Source organism: Schistocerca nitens, chromosome 4 (genome assembly GCF_023898315.1).
Source record: "Schistocerca nitens isolate TAMUIC-IGC-003100 chromosome 4, iqSchNite1.1, whole genome shotgun sequence".
NCBI classification, from domain to species: Eukaryota; Metazoa; Arthropoda; class Insecta; order Orthoptera; family Acrididae; genus Schistocerca; species Schistocerca nitens.
Window position 1 is genome coordinate 549141838 of NC_064617.1, and position 21610 is coordinate 549163447.

General features: G+C 42.9%; 1 protein-coding gene across 2 annotated transcripts in view; it reads right to left on the reverse strand.

The window, feature by feature from the left end:
* LOC126253675 (lateral signaling target protein 2 homolog) overlaps positions 1 to 21610 on the reverse strand; it is a 306841-nt gene that overhangs the window by 63606 nt on the left and 221625 nt on the right. For both annotated transcript variants that reach the window (XM_049955195.1, XM_049955197.1), the window contains 2 exons: positions 18613 to 18759; positions 4584 to 4715 (listed from right to left, as the gene is read on the reverse strand). In XM_049955195.1, coding sequence (XP_049811152.1) covers positions 4584 to 4715; positions 18613 to 18759 — 279 coding nt within the window. The remainder of the gene's footprint in view (positions 1 to 4583; positions 4716 to 18612; positions 18760 to 21610) is intronic.

The following is a 21610-nucleotide window of genomic DNA, read 5'->3' on the forward strand; positions in this document are numbered from 1 at the left end:
AGACTCTGCAAGAGAGGCGCTCTGCATCGCGGTGTAGCTTGCTGTCCAGGTTTCGAGAGGGTGCGTTTCTGGACGAGGTATCGAATATATTGCTTCCCCCTACTTATACCTCCCGAGGAGATCACAAATGTAAAATTAGAGAGATTAGAGCATGCACGGAGGCTTTCAGACAGTCGTTCTTTCCGCGAACCATACGCGACTGGAACAGGAAAGGGAGGTAATGACAGTGACACGTAAAGTGCCCTCCGCCACACACCGTTGGGTGGCTTGCGGAGTATAAATGTAGATGCAGATATGGAGAGACCCACGAACTGAGGTTAGCACAGTTTCATTATTGTTGTGAAATGATTCACTGAAAGATTTTGGTTGTCTCTATATACCTTCAAAGATGAGGTATGTGCGTCACATGAAGGCAAATTATTTTCAAACATGTTATTCGTAGTGATAATGTTTGTCTGACCTTGATATGGAGTATGAAAACACAAAAGCAGTTCAACACCACCACTCTTTGTCAATAACCAATAATTCATGCAACTCTTGACCTTTCTTATAGCAAAAAGGGTGATTAATTATAAGAACACAGGACAGATGCCACATATAGATACCAACTCAGGAAACTGACTTACTTTTTCTTGCATTTTTTCTATGTATACTTTGAGCTCTCTCTTTGCACAAACAAGTGAATTACATGTTATCCACATACGCACACTCACGAACGCACATCTTCGTGATTCATACAATGTGTACCTGTGGCACTTCCCTTAAATGGAACTTGAACAGGTGGGTGGTTTGGGTCAACTACTAGAATTTAAGAAAGTACATATGTAGGCATGAATCTGTTCATTGTAATCTGAAGTGCGTCCATAGAGCGTTATTTTCCAAACACAAATTTCCTATTGACTGTTAGTTGTATCTCTCACTTGTTAGAAGTAACGGTGGGTGAGAGATTTGAAGCCAAACTGCGTAATTAACGTTTAAGCAAAAACCTGCAGAACGTTAGCCATAGAAAAATTTGCTTTGATTACATCCAAAGTAACTAATTACAATGTCAAACAACACTTCTCTTTATCTGAAGTGTCTTCACTATTACAACTAGCCATTCAACATCGACTGCTGCCTTCAAAATGTTCGATGATTTTCAGTGCTACACATCGATGCTACTTCTGCCAATTTTCTCCTCTGTTACGCCATCATCTTGGTCTTTTCTTATCTCTTTCACTCACCTATGATCCATTCAAATGGCTTCACACACTACCCACAGCCATTTCATTTTTATTACAGCCATAAATATGTCTCACCTTCTAGTTTGTTTCATGATCCATTTGTCAGTTTGCTTTATGTACCATGACTCATTGGTACGATTACTCTTAACGATGTCAAGTAAGTCATTTTACATTCATATTACACGTCTTTATGTAAATGCAGCTACATGCTGGCCACTTACAAGACTTTTTTTTATACCGGCATAAATGAGAGATTCTTTTTACATCATTTTTTTTTCTTCTGGTGTTGCAATTATTTGCTTCATTATTCCTTCTGAATTGTAGTGGGTTATTTCTAACTAACTTTATGAAGGAATACACGTATTGTGAAGCAACAGTCAAAATGCCTAACTCCTTAAATAAAACAATACAAACTCCAAGTAGAAATACAAACACTGTAGGAAGAGATATACTGCTACTTACCATAAAAATAACACGCCAAGTTGCAGACAGGCAATATTAAACAACACTTACATGTAAACTACCTGCCACAGCGTTCATCGAGAAAAGAGACACACGCACTATTCACTCACACAAGTAAGCACACCTCACAAACACATGACCGCCAGCTCAAGCTTGGGCTTATGCTCGGGCATCCTGGCCCAAGCTGCCGGAGTAGATCATGTTTGCAAGAGATGTGCTTGCTTGTGTGAATGAATGGTGTGCATTTCTCTTTTTCCAACAAAGGTTGTGTCGGAAAGCTTGTGTGTGGCTCTCTTAATTCTGCCTGTCTGCAACTTAGCGTGTTATCTTTATGGTAAGTAGCAATCTATCTTTTCCTACATTGTTTATCTCCTTAAATAGACATTTTTATTTCTATATATTCCAGTAATAGCCAACATACATTTCTCCACAAGCATTTCACTGGGCTATCTTCAGTTTGAAAATGGGAAGACACACTCACTGCCACCATTCCTTTTCAAACACCTCAGAAGTTTGGCTTTTTCATCAATTTAAATTCACCAAAGGTACATCAGGTTACTTAGCTTTATTCTTTTGGAGTCCACCTAGTCATTGTCTGTAATTCTCCAAAATACAAAAATTCCTACATTCATAGGGAGATTAAAACATGTCCTACTAACACATTCATTCTTCATTTCCTCAGTTTACGGATCTAGAGCTGTTGGGAATATAAAATATATTTGCACATCTCTTACAAAGTCTCCATTGTCCTGATGAATTCTATTAGAAGCTGTAGCACCGAGGTTTACACAAGGTCTGTTCAAAGAATTGCGGAGCTTTGTCCATAAAATTTTTCTACGCTTACCTTTTACTTATTGTGCATTGTCTCCTTTGAAATACTCTCCTCCACAATTGATACAATGCTCCTAACGCTGTTTCCACTTCCGGAAGCAGTCTTGGTATGCCCCTTGCTGAATCGTGTGAAGAGCCAGTTGTGAATTTTCTTTTATCTCGTCTATCACTGCACCTTTTTGTCCTTTCAGTGGGGGATTTCAACTTTGGAAATAAAAGAATGTCTGCAGGGGCCAGGTCTGGAGAGTATGGAGGATGAGGAAGCACAGTGATTTCGTTTTTCATGCAATTGTCATGCACTAACAGGGATGACGTGTGGGTGCGGTATCGTGATGCAAGAGCCGTGAACTGCCTCACCATATTTTAGGCCGTTTCCTTCTCACATTTTCTTCCAGGCATCCCAATAGTCCCACTAATTAACTGTTCATCCCTGTGGCATGAATTCATCATGAAGTAATCCTTCAAAGTCAAACTATCAGCATGGATTTGACATTTGACCTGACCTGACGAGCTTTTCTTGGCCTCTATAACTTTTCCCGACCCATTGTGAAGATTGAACCTTGGTCTCACCATCATAACTGTAGAACAATATCTCATCACTAGTTATGATTCTCTTAAGGAACATGTTATTCTCATTTGTGCTCTTCGCAGATTGTGAGGTGAAGATTTTTCTGTTCTTGACTCACGGACCATGGAATGAATCTGGTGGCAACACAATTTATTTCAAGATGCTGTGTCAGGATTTCATGACATGATCCAACTGAAATGTTACATTCTTGTGCAAACTCTCAGATAGTCAGTCTTCGATTGGCGCACACAATTTGTTGACGTTATTGTCATCAGTATCATCAGTAGATGTCGAAGGGCATCCTGAGCAAGTGTCATCTCTGATTCACACAGTTTAAAAACAGCCAGACAGAAGTTAATCATAATACTGAGGACACTCATCCCTGTAAGCTTCCTGCTTCATTTGGTGTTTCTCTGTAAAGATTTTCTTTAGTTTCACACAAAATTTAATGCAGATGCATTGCTCCTCTAACTCTGCTATCTCTAAAATCGCAAACTCTGTGACACTATGTTATACTCAATGCAGTACTGAACAATAACTAACAGACATACAACAATGAAACTTTCAGCAGTTACACATTAAATGCAAGCATGTGCAGGGATGCTAACTGCAGTTCACTCCAACACACCATTGGCACAAAATTACAAATGTTCTGGAATTTTTTGAACAGATCTCATATTCTTCAGGGTACTAATATATGTCAAAACAATGCCTTGTTTTTCAGGGACTGTCAGTAATGATACCATTGAAATCAAGTTGAGAGCTTTCTCAAAGTCTATGAATTCCACACAAAGTGTCAATTTACACTAATTTTTCATTTCTATACTTTTGTTCATAACTTGTAAGAGGTGCATTGTATTAAACCCATTTCTACAAACTGCTTGTTCTTTTGCACGATTGAAATACTAACCAAAAACATCCAAACACAAATTTGTACAAAACTACATTACAACAAAGGCAAATGTTACCCATCGCTACATTTTATGACTATCAAACTATTTAAATAACAATATAAAAACAGTAAATGAATCACAACAATATTAGGAAAAGGGTAGACTGCTACTCACATATAGAGGAGACACTGAGTCGCAGACAGGCACAACAACAACGCTGCTATACAATTAAGCTACTGATCGAAAGACCTTCTTCTGAAGTAGAAAAAACCAACATATTCACATACGCCAACTCACACACACTGCCTTTGGCCACTATGGCCACCATGGAGGCCAGAGACAGTGGTTATGTGGGCGAGAATTGGGCTTGTGTGAATGTGTGTGTGTTTTTCACTTCGGAAAAAGGCCTTTTCGCTGACATCTTAAACATACAGCAGTCTTTTCATTGTGCATACCTCCGACTCAACGCCTCCGCTGTTCAGTAAATGGATCACAAATATTTTGTACCAGATGGCAAGAAAAAATAATGCAGAAAGGTGGAGTGTGTGTCATACCACTACCATTATTTTTAAGTATAAAGATCAAAACATTTAAACAATAGCTAACCTCTGCTCCAAACCAGAGCTGTCCTGCGAGATTTTCTTGCATTACATCATCTGGAAACTTCACACGGAAGTCTCTGTTTGCTCGATCACATGGAATTACATCATCCATGATGCGGTTGCAGATTGTAAGTACCTAAAAAGATATCCATACTATATATTACATTTAATTTAAATGTCTTAATTAAATATGAACTATTTAAAAGTATACTGTGTGTTAAATAGTTCAGCAACACATCTCAAACTATGTGAAGCTCACAGTTAACATCCTACTTCAAAAACAGGTCTCAATTACATCTTAGCTCAAGTTATTTGTTTACATGCATCATACTGAAAGTGATGAATAATATTTTGTTATCATGTCCAACAACTACACATGAATTTACTTGACATAGCAGGCACACTTATTCACTGACAACATATCATCATCACAGTGTTCAATACTTTAATTTCTCTTAAGAAATAAATTACGGTATGTCTTAACATCATGATACTCGAAAACACACATGCAACTTTATAAATTTATCATTTAGGTTGCTAGTTGTTACTGATAATTTCTATATGGTTGAAATCAGTGCATCTGCACGCATATGCAAGTGTTTGGAGAGGTGGTAGGGGGACCACAGGGATGGGGGCAGGGAGAACAAACCCTGACACAAAATGTCATAACTGCCCTAGTTTGAAGGACTTCAACCAAAAATTGGAACTAATAAACCAGGTACTATTAAAGGGAACTGAAAAGCTGTTTCTTTTGAATAATGTTCTGAATTGAATGAAACAATTATATTTAGCTCAAATAATTCCTGTTTTATTAAAGACATATTTATCTCTTTTCACATTGTGAAATAGTGACTGGGAGCTCATAAAATAAAGACCAATATGTTTACCTAACTTCATGGATTACTTCATACATTACTGAGACACAGGCTTTAATTTCGGTTTGGAAATAGAATACTGATATTTTTTGAGCCAGAATTGCATTCTTGTAAAAGAAAAATGTCAAGTGTCTTAACTCTTTTGTAGATCTCACAAGAAATTACAGGGTAAAATTACATTTAATACTTGGAATTTTGTACTGCTGTTGTGATCAATTGAATAGAGCACAGCCCAGCAGATCTCCATACTATCAACTTAGCTGTAAACATCTTGCACTGCTTGCCTTGGCAACTATTTTACATGTAGAGTGGTATAAACTTCCCTGTGGTTTGCCATTCAGATGGTTGCAGCAACAGCTCAAAAAATCCCGCAATCAATATGAATTTACATGCTAATTTCATGTTATACTTACAAGACAGTTACACCACTGAATCACTCTAAAACAGATAAGCTATTCAAAACCGAAAAACACAACAGTTCCACTTAAAACACAAATTTAAGGGCTGTATCTCAATATTAATAAAGTTCCAAAAATTTCCATTTACATGAAAAGAGATTACAAATACCTTTCATGATTCATATATTACAGGAGACAAAAGTCTTAGCCCCTCACACTGTACTTGTTGCACTGTCTATGAATGACATATTATACATGAGTATTACTAACTGCATGTCTGTTGCTGTCAGAATTGTTATGGGTGTTTCAGTCATCGCTCCACAGTGACCCCACATCATAATCACCATTTCGATATCATTATGAGTTTAAAGGGACTAAACATCTCAGTTACCATTCCCTTGACGCACGGAAAATTCAAGTAAAATGATGTGAAATGAAACACAAAGAATTGTCAACTCCAGGCTCTGTGACTTGGTTGTTGCGGTCAAAAATCTGCAAGAAAGTACCTTATGTCAGATGGTTAAAAGAGAGATGGGACCCAAGCTGCTAAAACTATACCTGATCACTGAAAGATTCACCACAAAATTTCATAATCGGCGCATTTACAATGGGGTGAGGAAACAAGAATACTGTATGATTAGAGGGCTTATTAGATGAGAGAGAGAGAGAGAGAGAGAGAGAGAGAGAGAGATTTGGAGGGGGGCGGCACTCAGGACACACACTACAGTGAGAGGTACTCCCTCACATCCACTCCTTGACACTGAATGTTGAGATCAATTATATTTTGTTATAAAATCCACTTACTCTCAGGAAACTTATGACTTTATTAGCTAGACAGGTTGATCATTTGTCTAAGGTCACCCAGCAGGACACATAATGAGAGAATATGAGCTATCATGAAATGATACCACAGTTGCATTGGGGGCGGGGATTTGCCCCCTTGATGTAAAAGGGTCTCATGGGAATGTCTAGTGTGGCCAAAACATAGTCAGCATGGTACAATGGCATCTTCATGAGAGGCTTGGAGGGAAGGATGCCACATATTAGTGGTCCCTTTGATTACCCTCAATTTGTTGAGCGCAGTGGTAGCCTCCCATTCTGTATCCCGTGTTTTAAAATTCGCTGTCGCAGTTCCAATTTTTGGTCTCTACCCAGTTCAAATTTCTCTCCTATAGTTGCTTCTTTAGCTAACTTGTCAGCTAGTTCATTTCCCAGATTGCCCCTGTGGCTCAGTTCCAGATGAATGTTACGGTGGTTCAGGAGTTTTGAAGGTCAATTAATAGGTCTTGGGTCTCGGTAATCGAAAGATTTCTGGGGTACTTCTGAGATATGCATGCCTTGGGGGAGGGGAGGGGGAGGGGGGGTTGCTGAGAGGGGGGACACTGTACACAGGACAGGTGGAGATCCTTGCAGAAGCCATCAGTAATATCCCAGCTGGTCTACCCAATTTTTTGGAGATTAGTAAATGGTCTGAACTGATCATTCTGAAATAGTGCTAAGTAAAATGGATGGGTAGGCAACTGACAGATTGTAACCCCAAAGTTTGCCACAAGTTGCTGGTATCTGACCCTCAGTGGTGAGATACCAGCTTCCACCTGCAGGCTGTCTATGGGGTTCACACGGAAGGCTCCAGTTGCCAGATGGACACAACTGAGGCACAAAGGGCCTAAAAATCTCAGCACTGATTGTGCTCACAAACCTAAAGGCAAAATATCCTTAGTCCAGGCACGATAAATCAAAGCTTTGTAGAACAATAGGAGAACTGCAGAGAAACCTGGGGGGGGGGGGGGGGGGGGTGCTTAGTTTCCTCACACAATTTGCCTTGAGCTGGTGTACACATGGTAACCATGTTAACTTATTGTCAAATAAAACACCTAAAAATTTTAAACTTTCAATTACTTCCAGTAACTGGTAACTGAGGTATAAAGTTCTGGGTGAGGATGCGTGTCCAGAGTCAACAAAACAGCACGAGGCATGTGTTTTTGTGGGAGAAAATTACCATCTAAGATTCAGGGCCCCAATATTTAAAAAATATCATGATTGGCACTGGATACATCGAAAAAAGTATCAACATATTGCCATAAAAAATATTGATGTATCAGCCTATAAAAATATCACTTGCACATTGTTAATACAGTGCTGGTTTTAGAGCTGCGTATTGATTTATTATTAGATATTCTGTAAATCAACAAGCTAAAAGCCTTCTTATCCCCCTTATAGCATGAACTGAAAGGAAAATGATGCACATTCATTCATGCTTGGTGACAACCATTTTGCTAACAATGTTAACTGTCTGAATCTGGCACAATGAAAGGTGTTTAGTGGGTCCGTCGTTCGGTTTCGTCACACATCGGATTTGTCTGGAACACATGTCGACTTCACTGTTTTTTTCATTTCTACAAACGCCAGCACCTAGCAGCTGTAGTGTCAAAATTGCATGGTGAAGTTAAAAGTTGTCATTTCTATTCATAGTGTCAAGCCCTGATTACGTCAGCATTTCCCCCTCAGATGTGTCTGCACACCGCAAAGACCAATCTTGACATTTAGATTTTTGTTCATCATTTTCAACAACTGTTTTTGAAGAATGCTGATGTGAAGAAATAGCACACTAGTTGTGTTAAAACTTGTTTTTAATGCAACTGGCTGATTCACATCGAACATTTTTTTGGAAAAGTATTAATATATCTATATTGATATTTTATCAACAGGCTTACTCCGTGGTGGGCAATGATGTAGTGCTATAATACAAGCATAGGTCATCCTTATACAGTGACAGTGAGAATCTGCAACTCACTGCAGTCACGATAACATATACAGTAATGGCACAGAGAGTTTCCCCTCAGGACTGATCCAGGATGGACATCACTTTCCTATACATAATACTGGCTGCTGAGGGTTGCTACCCAGAACTGGAGCAGTAGAAGAGATAGGAAATTCTGTACAAAAATTTGTAAGCAGTTCTGGAAGCCCCACTCATGCAGTGTATGTGAGGGCACAATCTGGTATCGTACGCCTGCTGCAGATCGTAGGACACAATGACGAGGTGTTGGCGAAGCATGAAAGCATTGAACACTGCAGATTCCAGATGAATCATTGGTCTGCAGTGGATCAGAGTGCCCAACAGGCACTTTGAAACTGCAATAAATATTCTCTGGTTGGTTGGTTGGTTTGTGGGATTAAAGGGACCAGACTGCAACGGTCATCGGTCCCTTGTTCCAAAACTAAAAAACTACCACACAGAGTAAAAGACGGATAATAGAGACAACAAACAACATAGGACAAGAAATACTCCAACAAGGATCAGACAAAACAAATTAAAACACAGAGAGTGTGACGGTGGTTGGCCGACCATAGAGAAAAAAAGAGGAAAAGCCAACCACCAAGAACACATTAAAAACTCAGTTTAAAATCAGAGGCTAAAAGCCAGAATCAACACTAAAAATCATAAACACTCAGATTAAACGATAAAAACCCCCTGCCCGAATAAAACGCAAAACTAAGTCCACCATGGCAGAGTCATCTATTAAAAGGGCAGAGAGCGTGTCAGGCAGCGCAAACGTCTGCCTGAGCACAGATAAAAGTGGACAGTCCAACAAAATCGGCAGAGGACGACAGACTCCTTGCCAGAGACTCACAAGGAGGAGTGCCACACAGTCGTCGTCTCCTTGACGGCACGGAGTTTGTTAGGGGCGGCCAGACCGCGCCATTCAGCGTCCCAAAGCGAGATAACTTTGCGGCGTAAGACTGCCCTCAAATCAGTCTCCGGAAGGCCAATGTCTAGAGTGTGTTCACTGGTGGCCTGTTTGGCCAGGCAGTCAACACATTCATTGCCCGGGATACCGACATGACCGGGGGTCCACACAAAGACCACAGAGCGGCCGCAACGGGCAAGAGTATGGAGGGACTCTTGGATAGCCATCACCAGACGAGAGCGAGGGAAACACTGGTCGAGAGCTCGTACACTGCTCAGGAAATCACTACAGATAACGAAGAACTCACCTGAGCAGGAGCGGATATACTCTAGGGCACGAAAGATGGCGACCAGCTCAGCAGTGTAAACGCTGCAGCCAGCCAGCAAGGAACGTTGTTCAGAATGGTCCCCTAGAGTTAGCGCATAACCGACACGACCAGCAACCATCGAACCGTCAGTATATACAACGCCAGAGCCCTGATACGTGGCCAGGATGGAATAAAAGCGGCGGCAGAACGCCTCTGGAGGGACTGAGTCCTTCGGGCCCTGTGCCAAGTCGAGCCGAAGGCAAGGGCAAGGAACACACCATGGGGCTGTCCGCAAAGTAGCCCGGAAAGGAGGTGGAACAGTGAAAACCCTAAGCCCGGAGAGAAGCTCTTTGACGCGGACCGCGATTGTACAACCTGACCGGGGCCGACGTTTTGGCAGATGGATGACCGATTGCGGGAACAGGAGACGATAGTTTGGATGCCCGGGCAAGCTAAAAACATGGGCAGCATAAGCCGCCAGTAAATGTTGGCACCTCAATCGCAGTGGAGGGACACCTGCCTCCACAAGTATGCTGTCCACAGGGCTGGTGCGGAAGGCACCAGTGGCAAGTCGGATCCCGCTGTGTAGTATTGGGTCCAGCACCCGCAACGCAGATGGGGATGCTGAGCCATAAGCCAGGCTCCCATAATCCAGACGAGACTGGAGTAACGCCATGTCGTATCGTACGCCTTCCGCATGTCGAAAAAGACAGTGACCAGGTGCTGACGGCGGGCAAAGGCAGTACGGATGGCCGACTCCAGGATCACCAGATTGTCGGTGGCGGAGCGGCCAATATTATCTGGCTTCCAGGCACCAGCACAGTCATCGATCGACCATTCTTACGAATAATTTGCGCAGTCCACTAGTAAGAGAGATAACTCAACAATCTGTTAAAGTTTAAATCTTTTCCCACTTTCAGGTTAGGAATAATAATACCCTCCACCATTGGGGAGGGAAACTTCTCTTCCCACCAAATATGATTGAAAAAGCTGAGGATGTGTCTTACGTTGTCTTTGCTAGTGTCTAAGCAACTGATTGTGGATTTTATCATGTCAGGGGATTGCGTGTCGACACTCTTTACAATAACTGTGGAACTCCTAGTCACTAAATAGAACACTGATTGATTGAAGGTCCTGTACACACAACTGGATCAGGAAATCAGAAAACTGGTAGTTACTGTGTGTGGACATTTCGGCAATGGCCACAAGATCAATACAGATTTCACCACTGAGGAAGATGCCATGAACTACTGTGAATGATGTGCAGTTGCAAATGTGGCAGAAATTAGTCTGTACTTGAGGCGATGGGTGTGGGCTTCCATAGATGATGCATACTGTTCCCAACAACTCCACATCCACTTTTCAATTAAAAACCACGCCTACACACAAGTCTCTTGAATGTTATAAAACTTTTGTAGAAGGATGGTGTTTATGTTGCTGAAAGGCACTTCGACACTTGATGATAGCTACAGTAATTTCTTCATACCACATGGGACGTGTTTCTGGTGTGGAGCACCTGAAGCCTAAGATAATGTTGCTCCTGCAATGTATAATCATGTAAATAGTATCTTGCACCTCTCCTTCAATACACTCCTCATGACTGGCTTCAAAGTTGCTTGCCAGTTGCTTTTTCAAAGTGACCAACGTGGCATGTATTCCACTGAGCCATGATTTGACACAGAATGAGTGATAGGAAAGTGGTCATTGTCACAGAGATTGTCATGGTCGTACTACCAGATTAAGGGTGAGGTTCTCGGAGTGCACACTGTCATTTCTATGGTTCAGTATGTTGCATGGGCTGTTCCGAAATGTGTTGCTGCTCCAGTGTAAAGTAGGAAGACTTCCATTTCTGATCTTATATACTCTATTACTTGGACACTGCTACATGTGTTTTGACAACCACAATGAGGCTTGTAGACAATGAAGTACCCCAATAGAAGGAAGGGTGGAGGCAGCTGTTCCATTAGCTCCATCAGCTGGCAATATGTTATATGTGTGTCTGGGGGTAGACAGATATTACATACTGCTACCGTAAATGACTAGTGGACACTAATAGCCACAACTTCCAATACAGTGTTTATTGGCACCTGCTCAATGAAGTTGTCAGGAGCCTATGAGTGTACACACTTATCTAGACACCCTCTGAGTATCAACACGGATTTTACTGTAGGATTTGCAATATTTAACAGGAGGAGGTTAGGTTTCTAAAAATCATGTCTCCTAGAGTGCCACGAAGACTCACAGAATTTGGTATACCCTTCAATTTTTCCATTCTTGCTCCTCTAAGGTTTCGATTCCTGTGAGGATTTTCCTATCTTGACTTCTGGGAAAAAGAGAGCCATTCTTTTCTATGACCCACAGCTTATGGCTTTTTCAGCCACTTATTGGCAGTAGTCTTCTGGTCCATATCATCCTGGAAGGGAGGGGGCACCTTAGCAGGTATCCTCCTGCCTGGTGATATTGGCGAGTATGAGGCATCTCTAGCTGCACTGACAGAGTGGTTATTGACAATGCCGTTGGTGTGGGGGTTGAGGGAGCTGATGTCCCTTCCCTTTTGTGTGTGTGTGTGTGTGTGTGTGTGTGTGTGTGTGTGTGTGTGTGTGTGTGTGTGTGTGTGCGCGCGCGCATGCAATGGCGAGATTACACTTATTACAAGAAATGAATGGGAATAAAATGGCTAAAATTTTTGTCACACAGTGAGGAGGTAACCTATAAAATGACACACACTCCCATCCCACTCATGCTGACCCACATGATCACTATCTCATATGCCTTAAGACAATGGAGATAGAATTACAACATAAGTAAAACGACAGAGGAGCTATATGCACGGCACAGAGAAATGTGACTGGCTGACCACTTACAAACAACATGGGTGAGCCAGTCACTCACTCTTAACACATTAAGAGGATCTGCCTAAAATCTTAGGAAACATGTTGAATAAATCACAAAACTTCACAATGGGCACCACATTCATTTGTGTCACATAAAATAGAGGGCACATTTGTTGGCACGGCCATGGCCTTGAACATATTTTCTGTCTCACTATAAGGGATGTGCTTCATAATTTTAAGTTCCTGTATCTTTCATTCTTCGAGATATACGCTGCAGTTCCTACTCCAGACAGGGTGATCCCAAGAGTAATTCACACACTTCAACGGAGCAACTCATATTTGGACGGCCTTACTTCATTTGCCACGAGTGGCTTCTCCCTTACAACCAACAGTAGTATGAAACAGCACAATGAGTTGGGCGACTGAAGGCTGCATGCTTAGGTGAAGGAAACCTGCCTTGACATTCCCTGGGAGTTTCATGCTGTAAGAAAGTAAGTATAAATGAGCCTCGCTTCACCAGATCGCCATCCACCTTTGTCACTATACTATGGACATCAACAATGCCTTCTTGTGCCCATTCAGCTCTTAATTTCATCTTTGGGAACGTCAACCAGATCCCTACACGTCAAAACGCATTTGCTGTAGTTAAAGGTGGTATGGATCTCAATCTCAGTGGCATATTCCCTGATTCTTTTGTCTTTTTGAAGGTTTGTCTCTATTTGGGAACTTGAGCTTTTGATCAACAGTGTCCATTCCGCAACCACTTAACAGATTTTAATGTACGCGCAATCCCATTTAAACCCTTTTGAATGTAAAACAGGGTAACTTTTTCAAAGCTACCCCCTTTCCTTTTAAGTAACAAAAACACATTCTACCTAGCAGCATGCATTCTGTTACTATACACCCTGGAACTCTGAGATATTCTTGAATCAAGAGGACTTACTACAAGAGCCCTCTTGTTAGACTGGGTGGTAGAACCCACCAGCAGTATTCTTTGATTTTCAAGAGGGAAAAGAAAATGCGAGATTAAAAGGCACTTTATTTTAAGAAAAGATGTTAATGACTCCACGCAATCAATGTGACATCAAACTTTGCAAACATTGTGAAAATATCACACTGCCGCAGAGGCACAAACTGGCGAATTAGCAGTGTGGTCCCTGCACTGTCAGGGAGCTATAACCATGAGGATATATCATGACACTTCTCTCCAGGAGCATGAGATCATAGCACATGGTATGTAGATTATCCACCATGTAAGGTGTTCTCATCCAAATAGTCCGCACTTCTGTGAAATTCAGAAAAGTAGAGGTCAAACCATAGAAGTGGACTTAAGTCAAAGAACACCTCCGAGACCCTGCTTCTGACACGCAAGGAATTACTGCAAGTCTATTCTAGCCCTCGACATCACGGGGGCAATGTTCATTGGAGAAAGCTAGAAATAGTGGTTACCGTAAGCAGCCACTATGGCATATATGTCTGAACTATTATCTACTTTGTCAATTACTAGCCACTGGATATTGGCATATGAAGTCATCACATATTGGTATTTCTTATGAATAATATCATCATCATCATCATCATCATCATCATCATCATCATCATCATCATCATCTAGAATATGTAATGTACACCGATGAGCTAAAACATTATGACCACTGGCCACAGAGGTTGGACGCCACCTGGTGACATTGTAGGCATGTGATGCGTTATGAAAAGTACGTAAGCGCAGCAGAGGCAGATGGAGGGGATCACCATAGCAAAGGTATGGGCTGCAAATGAGGAAATCCACTGAGATAAGAGACTTTGTCAAAGGACAGATGATTATACACGGTAATGCAAACCCTGTGAATGAATATGTCGAAAAGGGCGAAGCTGGTTGAATGTTCACATGCTACTGTTGTGAGCATCTACAGAAAGAGATAGGAGGACAGTGAAACTAACACTAGGCACTAAATTGTTAGACGTCCATGACTCTTCACAGAATGTGGGGTTCGGAAGCCTGTCTACTCTGCAAAGTCGGATAGATGGTGAGCTGTGGCATCTCTGCCAAAAGAACACAATTCTAGTGCTCACACAAGTATTTCAGAGGACACTGTTCATCATACCTTGTTCAACATGGAGCTCCGCTGCAGATCACCCCTCCATGTTCACATGTTGACCCAACGACACTGTCAATTACGATTGCAGTTCAGGAGTCGACCGTCAATCAATGGAAACGTGTCGGCTCTTCGGGTGTACCACATTTTTGCTACACTAGGTCAATGGTCGTTTCTATAAACGCCCTCATCGAGGTGAACAGAGGCTTGAAAAATGCACGGCACCACAGACGCACCCTGATGGGAGCAGAATTTTGCTATGGGAAACATTCTCATGCATTTGCATGGGGCCTGTGTTAGTAGTCGAACACGTGCTGACAGCTGCTAACTACCTGCATACCTTCATGCTTTATGTCTTCCCCAATGGCGATGTCATCTTTGTACAGGATAAATCTCCATGTCTTGGAGCTGGAACCATGCTACAGTGATTTAAGGAACATTATAGGGAACCCATGTTGATGTCTTGGAGACCAAATTCGCCTGATATAAATCCTACAAAACCCATCTGAATCATTATCAGGTGCCACCACTGTGTACGCATATCAGCGACCATTTATTTTCGCTAAGTACATCATCTGTGCGTAGACATTTAAAGCTACATACTTCCACAAACCTATCAACAAACTGCCAGATCCGTGATACACAAAATCAGTGATGTATTTCGTTCCAAATATGGAAAAAAAAGCTTTTAAGCTGTTGGTCACAATGTTTTGGATCATCAGTGTATATTGTAAAAGAGCAACTCATGACAATTGTGTAACAGTCAACACAGACTGATGGTGGTGTGGGGGGGGGGGGGGGGATGCTGTTACATTAACAACCGGTGTAAAAACCAGAATGTTGAATACAAGCATGCCAACGTGTGTGTATTGTGTTGTACATGTGCTGGACGTCAGTTTATGTGATGAGTCCCAAGCCTCTCCCTCCCATGTCGTCGGTCGATACAGGGATGGTCAATGTTGGTTGTGGATCATGCTCAAGTTGTTGCCCGATGATGTCCCATTTGTGCTCGATTGGAGATAGATTTTGTGATCGGGTAGGCCAAGCCAACGTGTTGACACTCTACAAACCATGTTGGGGTACAAGAGCAGTATGTTGGCGAGCATTATACTGTTGGAAAATACCCCTCGAATGCTTTTCAAGAATGGCTGCACAACAGGTTGAACTATCAGATTGACGTACATATTTGCAGTCAGGGTGCGTGAGGTAAATTGCAGCCCCCCCCCCCCCCCTAACTCCAGGTGTAGGTCCAGTGCGTCTAGGACGCAGACAGACTGACTGCAGGCCCTCAACTGGCCTCCTAACTGCCACGTGGCCATCACTGGCACTGAGGCAGAACCAGCTTTCATGAGAAAAGGCAACAGATCTCCACCCTGCTTGACACCACTGAAGTTGCAAATGGCGGTGGTTTGGAGTCATTGGAATGCATGCTACAAGGCGGCTGAGTAGGAACTGTCCTTGAAGTAACTGATTTGCAACAGTTTGTTGTGACACTATGGTGCAAACTGCTGTTCAAATTGCTGCTGCAGAGGCAGTACAACGCAGCAGACCCATACACCGAAAACGATTGTATTCCCTCTTGGTGCCGGCCTGTGTGGTCGAGCGGTTCTATGCGCTTCAGTCTGGAACCGCGCGACCGCTACGGTCGCAGGTTCGAATCCTGCCTCGGGCATGGATGTGTGTGATGTCCTTAGTTTAGTTAGGTTTAAGTAGTTCTAAGTTCTAGGGGACTCATGACCTCAGATGTTGAGTCCCATAGAGCTCAGAGCCATTTGAACCATTCCCTCTTGGTAGTGCCTCTTGGCCGTCCAGAACCCGGTCTTCTTGCGACCATACAGTCCCCTGACCACTGCTGCCAGCAATCACATACAATGGCAACATCCCCGCCAAGTGTTTCTGTAATACCCCAGAAGGTAAGAAGTCCAACTTCTCGTAGACCTATTACACAACCTCATTCGAACTCAGTGAGGTGTTGATAAATGGCATCTATGTCGCCTTAAAGGCTTTCTTTACTAGTACCTACTCACCACATCTAATCTCGGAGGTAACTAACTTCCACGACCGGTACAGCATGCATTTAAAGCGAACCTGACTGGCATCCTGACAGTGGCACTATTAGCGCTACTCTTCTGCGACTGTCACGAAATCTGAATGAACATCGTCTTTCAGATTCTTTCAGATGGAGAAACCCACCTACCAACTTTTGTTTATGTCGCACAACTCCTTCACGGTACTGCGATTTTTTTCCCGTCAGTGTACACAGCCCAAAATAAATAGTACACCTGGAGAGACAACACTGATTTTGACCCGTTGACGGCATATGCCGCATGGGAGAGAATGAATGTACTGATAATGGTTCTGACGACGTCCAACAACAGACAGCGCACTGGCATAGCTACCAGGGCAACATCTGTGTCTATCCTCTAATAAATAATCTTCACAGCGAGAAGACTCCGTGTGGTGCAAAAGTATGAAGTAAGCAGGCAACTACGTCACAGAGACACATTCGGCTCCCTTCATCCAACTAAGCGAGTTTGAAAGATGTCAAACAGTTGCCTTCCAAGTGGCGGAACGGTCCTTTCGGAGAATTGCCACGCAAGTTGGACGTGATGCGTCAACTGTGCAACAATACTGGTAGCAGTGGTCACGTGCACATTCCCACACCTGTAAACGTGGTTATGGATGTTCACACGGCACAGACGGCCGCCAGGATCGTCGTAGTGTAAAGGCAGCAGTTGCAGATCGTAATGCTACCACAGCACGGGTAATACGGCTTGTGAGCCAAGACGTGTCAAGACGAACTTTTGCGAGCCGGTTATTAACAGCACGGCTACCGGCACTCATACCTCCAATCTGTCTTCTACTCACGCTATAGCATCGACGTGCACAGCTCGACTGTTGCCGTCAGAGGATGGTGCACCGTTGTCTTCAGCGAAGAAAGCAGTCTGCTACACACACCTGATCGTCATTTGCGCATACGACGAAGACCTGGTGAGCGGTGTCTCGTGGAGTGCCTTCGTCCATGGTACAATTGCCCGACCCCAGGCATAATGGTCTGGGGTGCGATAAGCTACAACTCTCTTATATTTTTGGTGTCCCTGGACGGGACGCTAAGCAGCGCTCGGCATGTGCTGAATGTTGTTAGATCCGTTCTTTTGTCGTTCCTGCAACACAATGGTGATGTGTTGTTCCAACAGGATCATGCTCGCCCACACACTATCCGTGCAACCCAACATGCTCAGAAGGCGTGCAGCAATTTGCCTGACCAGCACAATATCCGGACTTGTCTCCCAACGAACACGTGTGGGATACGATGGGACGAGAAGTGGCTAGTGCGACTCGTCAACCAACAACTCTTACAGAACTGTGTGAACGGGTCGAACAGACGTGGCATAAGGTATCCCGAGACAGTATTCGCCATCTTTACGATCTACTAGATGCCAGAACCAGCGCCTGCATTGCGGACAATTGAGACTACACCGCGTTCTAATGTGAGTGTTGCAGCTTAAGTCGATACCTGGTATCTCAGAATCGCTTATGCTATTGATCTTTAAATGTCATGAGTTCGTGTACTCCATATGCACTGTTGCAGCAATAAATATTGATTAAATCGGAAATCTCTAAAAGGGTGCACTTTTTCCGGCAATGTATGAACAATTTATATTCTGGATTTTACAGCTAACAGTACTGAAAGCAAAAGACAACTTTCAATGTGTTATCTTGCCCACCAATATATTACTACACCTAAAATGCTTATCAAGCCAAATCTTTTGTTCTTTTCCAATAATGTGTTCTGTGACAGTATATGGGGATTTCGTGCAAAATACAGACCTTGTGCTGGCATTGTCTTAGGTGGTTAACAAGTGCCAGACAACGCTCCTGATCTTTCCTTCCATCAAAACTATCCAGCTCTGCAGCCACCACATTCAATGCTTCATCAGCGTAGAAGAACTGTGCCAACAGTGATGGATCATCCTTCTGCAAGACACAAAGAAATTTTCTCTCAAAACCTGGAAACAGTGTCACTGTAAACATATAAACTACAATTTGAATATTAAGAAAGTACCTGATTAATCAACGTACAACTTAAAAAGTAGAAGTGTATAAAGAGCACAGAATTGTAAGGTTTCCGTTATAAATGAAAGTTAATAATTAAGTAAAATAACACTGAGCTTGGAAAAGTTTTTTATATTCACAAATGTGAGGTCAAGCAATGTTCCGAAGTTACTCCCACACTGGCCGAGTAAAAAAAAAACAGTAGCACTCACAGTAAGGAATAATGAAGTAGTCATTTGTAATTATGAACTCTTCTTCTTCATAATAATTATTAATTAACAAAACACAGCTAGGGTTAATTACAAGAAAGAATGTAGTTCTCCGGACTGCAATTTTGACGGTGAATTGTGCGTCTTAAACCAGACTATGAGGTCTGAATAGCTGGCTGCTTATTAGTTGGGAGGGGCCTTTAGAAAATCTGTTTTGTGCTTCTTCCATGAGCTCCATTTACTTGCCCTACAAGCTGAAATAATGGAAAACAATTATCTCTGAGGGCAATTTGTAAAGTCACTTCATAACTTAGGCTGCCTTACGAAAATTTAATATCTCCTCTCCTAATAATAAACAATACACGGAATGACCAACACCGTACTCAGTTATTGCACTGTACAATAAATTTAAATGTGCAATGTATTTATTACAGATTAATAATTCTCAGAATATGTTACATAATACTGTGATTTTATTCGAGTCACTTTGTTCTACCCATTTTTATTAACCTAGAAAAATTTTCTCAAAGTGGCGAGAGTAATTACCATACGACATTTCATGTGACGAACTGATACTGATCTGCTCCTCATGTATGCAGTTTCTGATCATTTTTTGCTTCCTCAAAAGCATTTGCTAATACCAACTTTTTCTTTCTAATGTTCACAAGAAAATTTTCCATTACAAGCGTCAAAGCAAGTGGACAAGTGGATAATCAGAAATGGGTTTCGGGAGGGGAATTGGAGACGAAAAAACATAAAAAGGAGAAACGTGTTGTCAATGGTTATTACTGCTGCTTTTATCACATTTATGTTCGAGTCTCTAGTATAAGGTTTGTTTTCCGATCACATGTCTGATGTCCTCTAATCTCAGTTTTTACTCCTGTTGGCATTTTTTTTTTAATTTGTGAAAGTGAATACAGCAGGAGTGCAGGCACCTCAAGATATTTTCTCACTTGTAAGGTTAACTGCATTCAATACACAAAAGCAAAAGAGAGTAATGGTTGGTTGGTTTAAAACAGAGGAAGGGGGAGGGGGGGGGGGAGGAGACCAAACTGCGAGGTCATCGGTAAAATAATTACACAAGGGGAAGAAGAAAAGAAAGGATATGTACGGCACAATAACAGGAGAAAAGGAAGAACCAAAAGAACGACAGAAAGACAACGAACACTACTATGGACAAGAAACAAAAACCACAGAGATAGAAGCAAGAAACATGGAGAAGGGGTAAAAACAAGAGAGCGGATGACCGTGGCTGGCCGACCATGAGAATAAAAAGGAAAAGCCAGCCACTCTGCGACACATTAAAACATCCACCCTAAACGCATTAGAGTGCAGAACACAAAGTGAGAAAGGACATGTGCTAAAACTTATATAAAATGATAAAACCCACAGTCACGTATAAAACGTAAAACTGAATCAGTCGATGAGGCGTTGTCAGCTAAAACTAATGGCAAAGAATCTGGTAACTGAAGAGTCCGTCGCAGGGCAGCCAAAGGAGGACAGCTCACCAACATATGGGCCACTGTCAGACGGGCGCCGCACCGACACTGAGGCGGGTCATCACGGTGCAGGGGGTAGCCGTGTGTCACCCAAACGTGGCCACTGTGGAGCCGGCAGAGAACCACAGAGTCCCTGTGAGAGGCCGGCATGAAGGACTGCCACACATTCGTAGTCTCCTTAATGGCACGCAGTTTGCTGTGCGTGCTGAGGTTATGCCATTTCGTCTCCCAAAGCCGCAAAAACCTTGCGGTGTAGTACTGAGCGCAGGTCAATTGCAGAGAAGCCGATCTCCATAAGCGGCTTTCGCATAGACTGTTTGGTCAGCCTGTCGGCAAATTTGTTACCTGGGATTCCGACGTGACCTGGGGTCCAGACAAACACCACTGAACGACTGGACTGTTCACGGCATAGACGGACGCCTGGATGGTCGCTACCAAAGGATGACGACGGTAGCACTGGTCGATTGCTTGTAGGCTGCTCAAGGAGTCCTTACACACAAGAAACGACTCCCCAGGGCATGAACGGATGTGCTCAAGAGCACGAGAGCCGCCAGCTCAGCCGTGAAAAGACTGCTGTCATTGGGCAAAGAGTGCTGTTCAATATGTCCTCCATGGACATACGCGAAGCCGGCGTGAGCGCCAGCCATCGAGCCGTCGGTGCAAACCACTTCGTGGCCTTGGTACATGTCAACAATCAAGAGGAAGTGGCAGCAGAGAGCCGCAGGGTTAACTGAGTCCTTAGGGCCATGACGAAGGTCCAGACGAAGCCGGGGCCTAGGTGTACACCATGGAAGTGTACGTGAATAGACCTCAAGTGTAGCTGTAAAGGCAAGGACTCCAGTTCGGAAAGAAGGGGGTCAGACACGAACTGCAATTGGAAGCCCTGACCTCGTCCACCGATACAGGGGATGAACCGCCGTGGATGGGAAAAGGAGACAGTGATTCAGATGCGCAGGAGGACTACGAACGTGTGCAACATAACTGGCCAGCAGTTGTGCACGCCTAACCTGCAATGGAGGGACTCTGGCCTCCACAAGGACGCAACGCTGAGGGCGCCGCCGAACC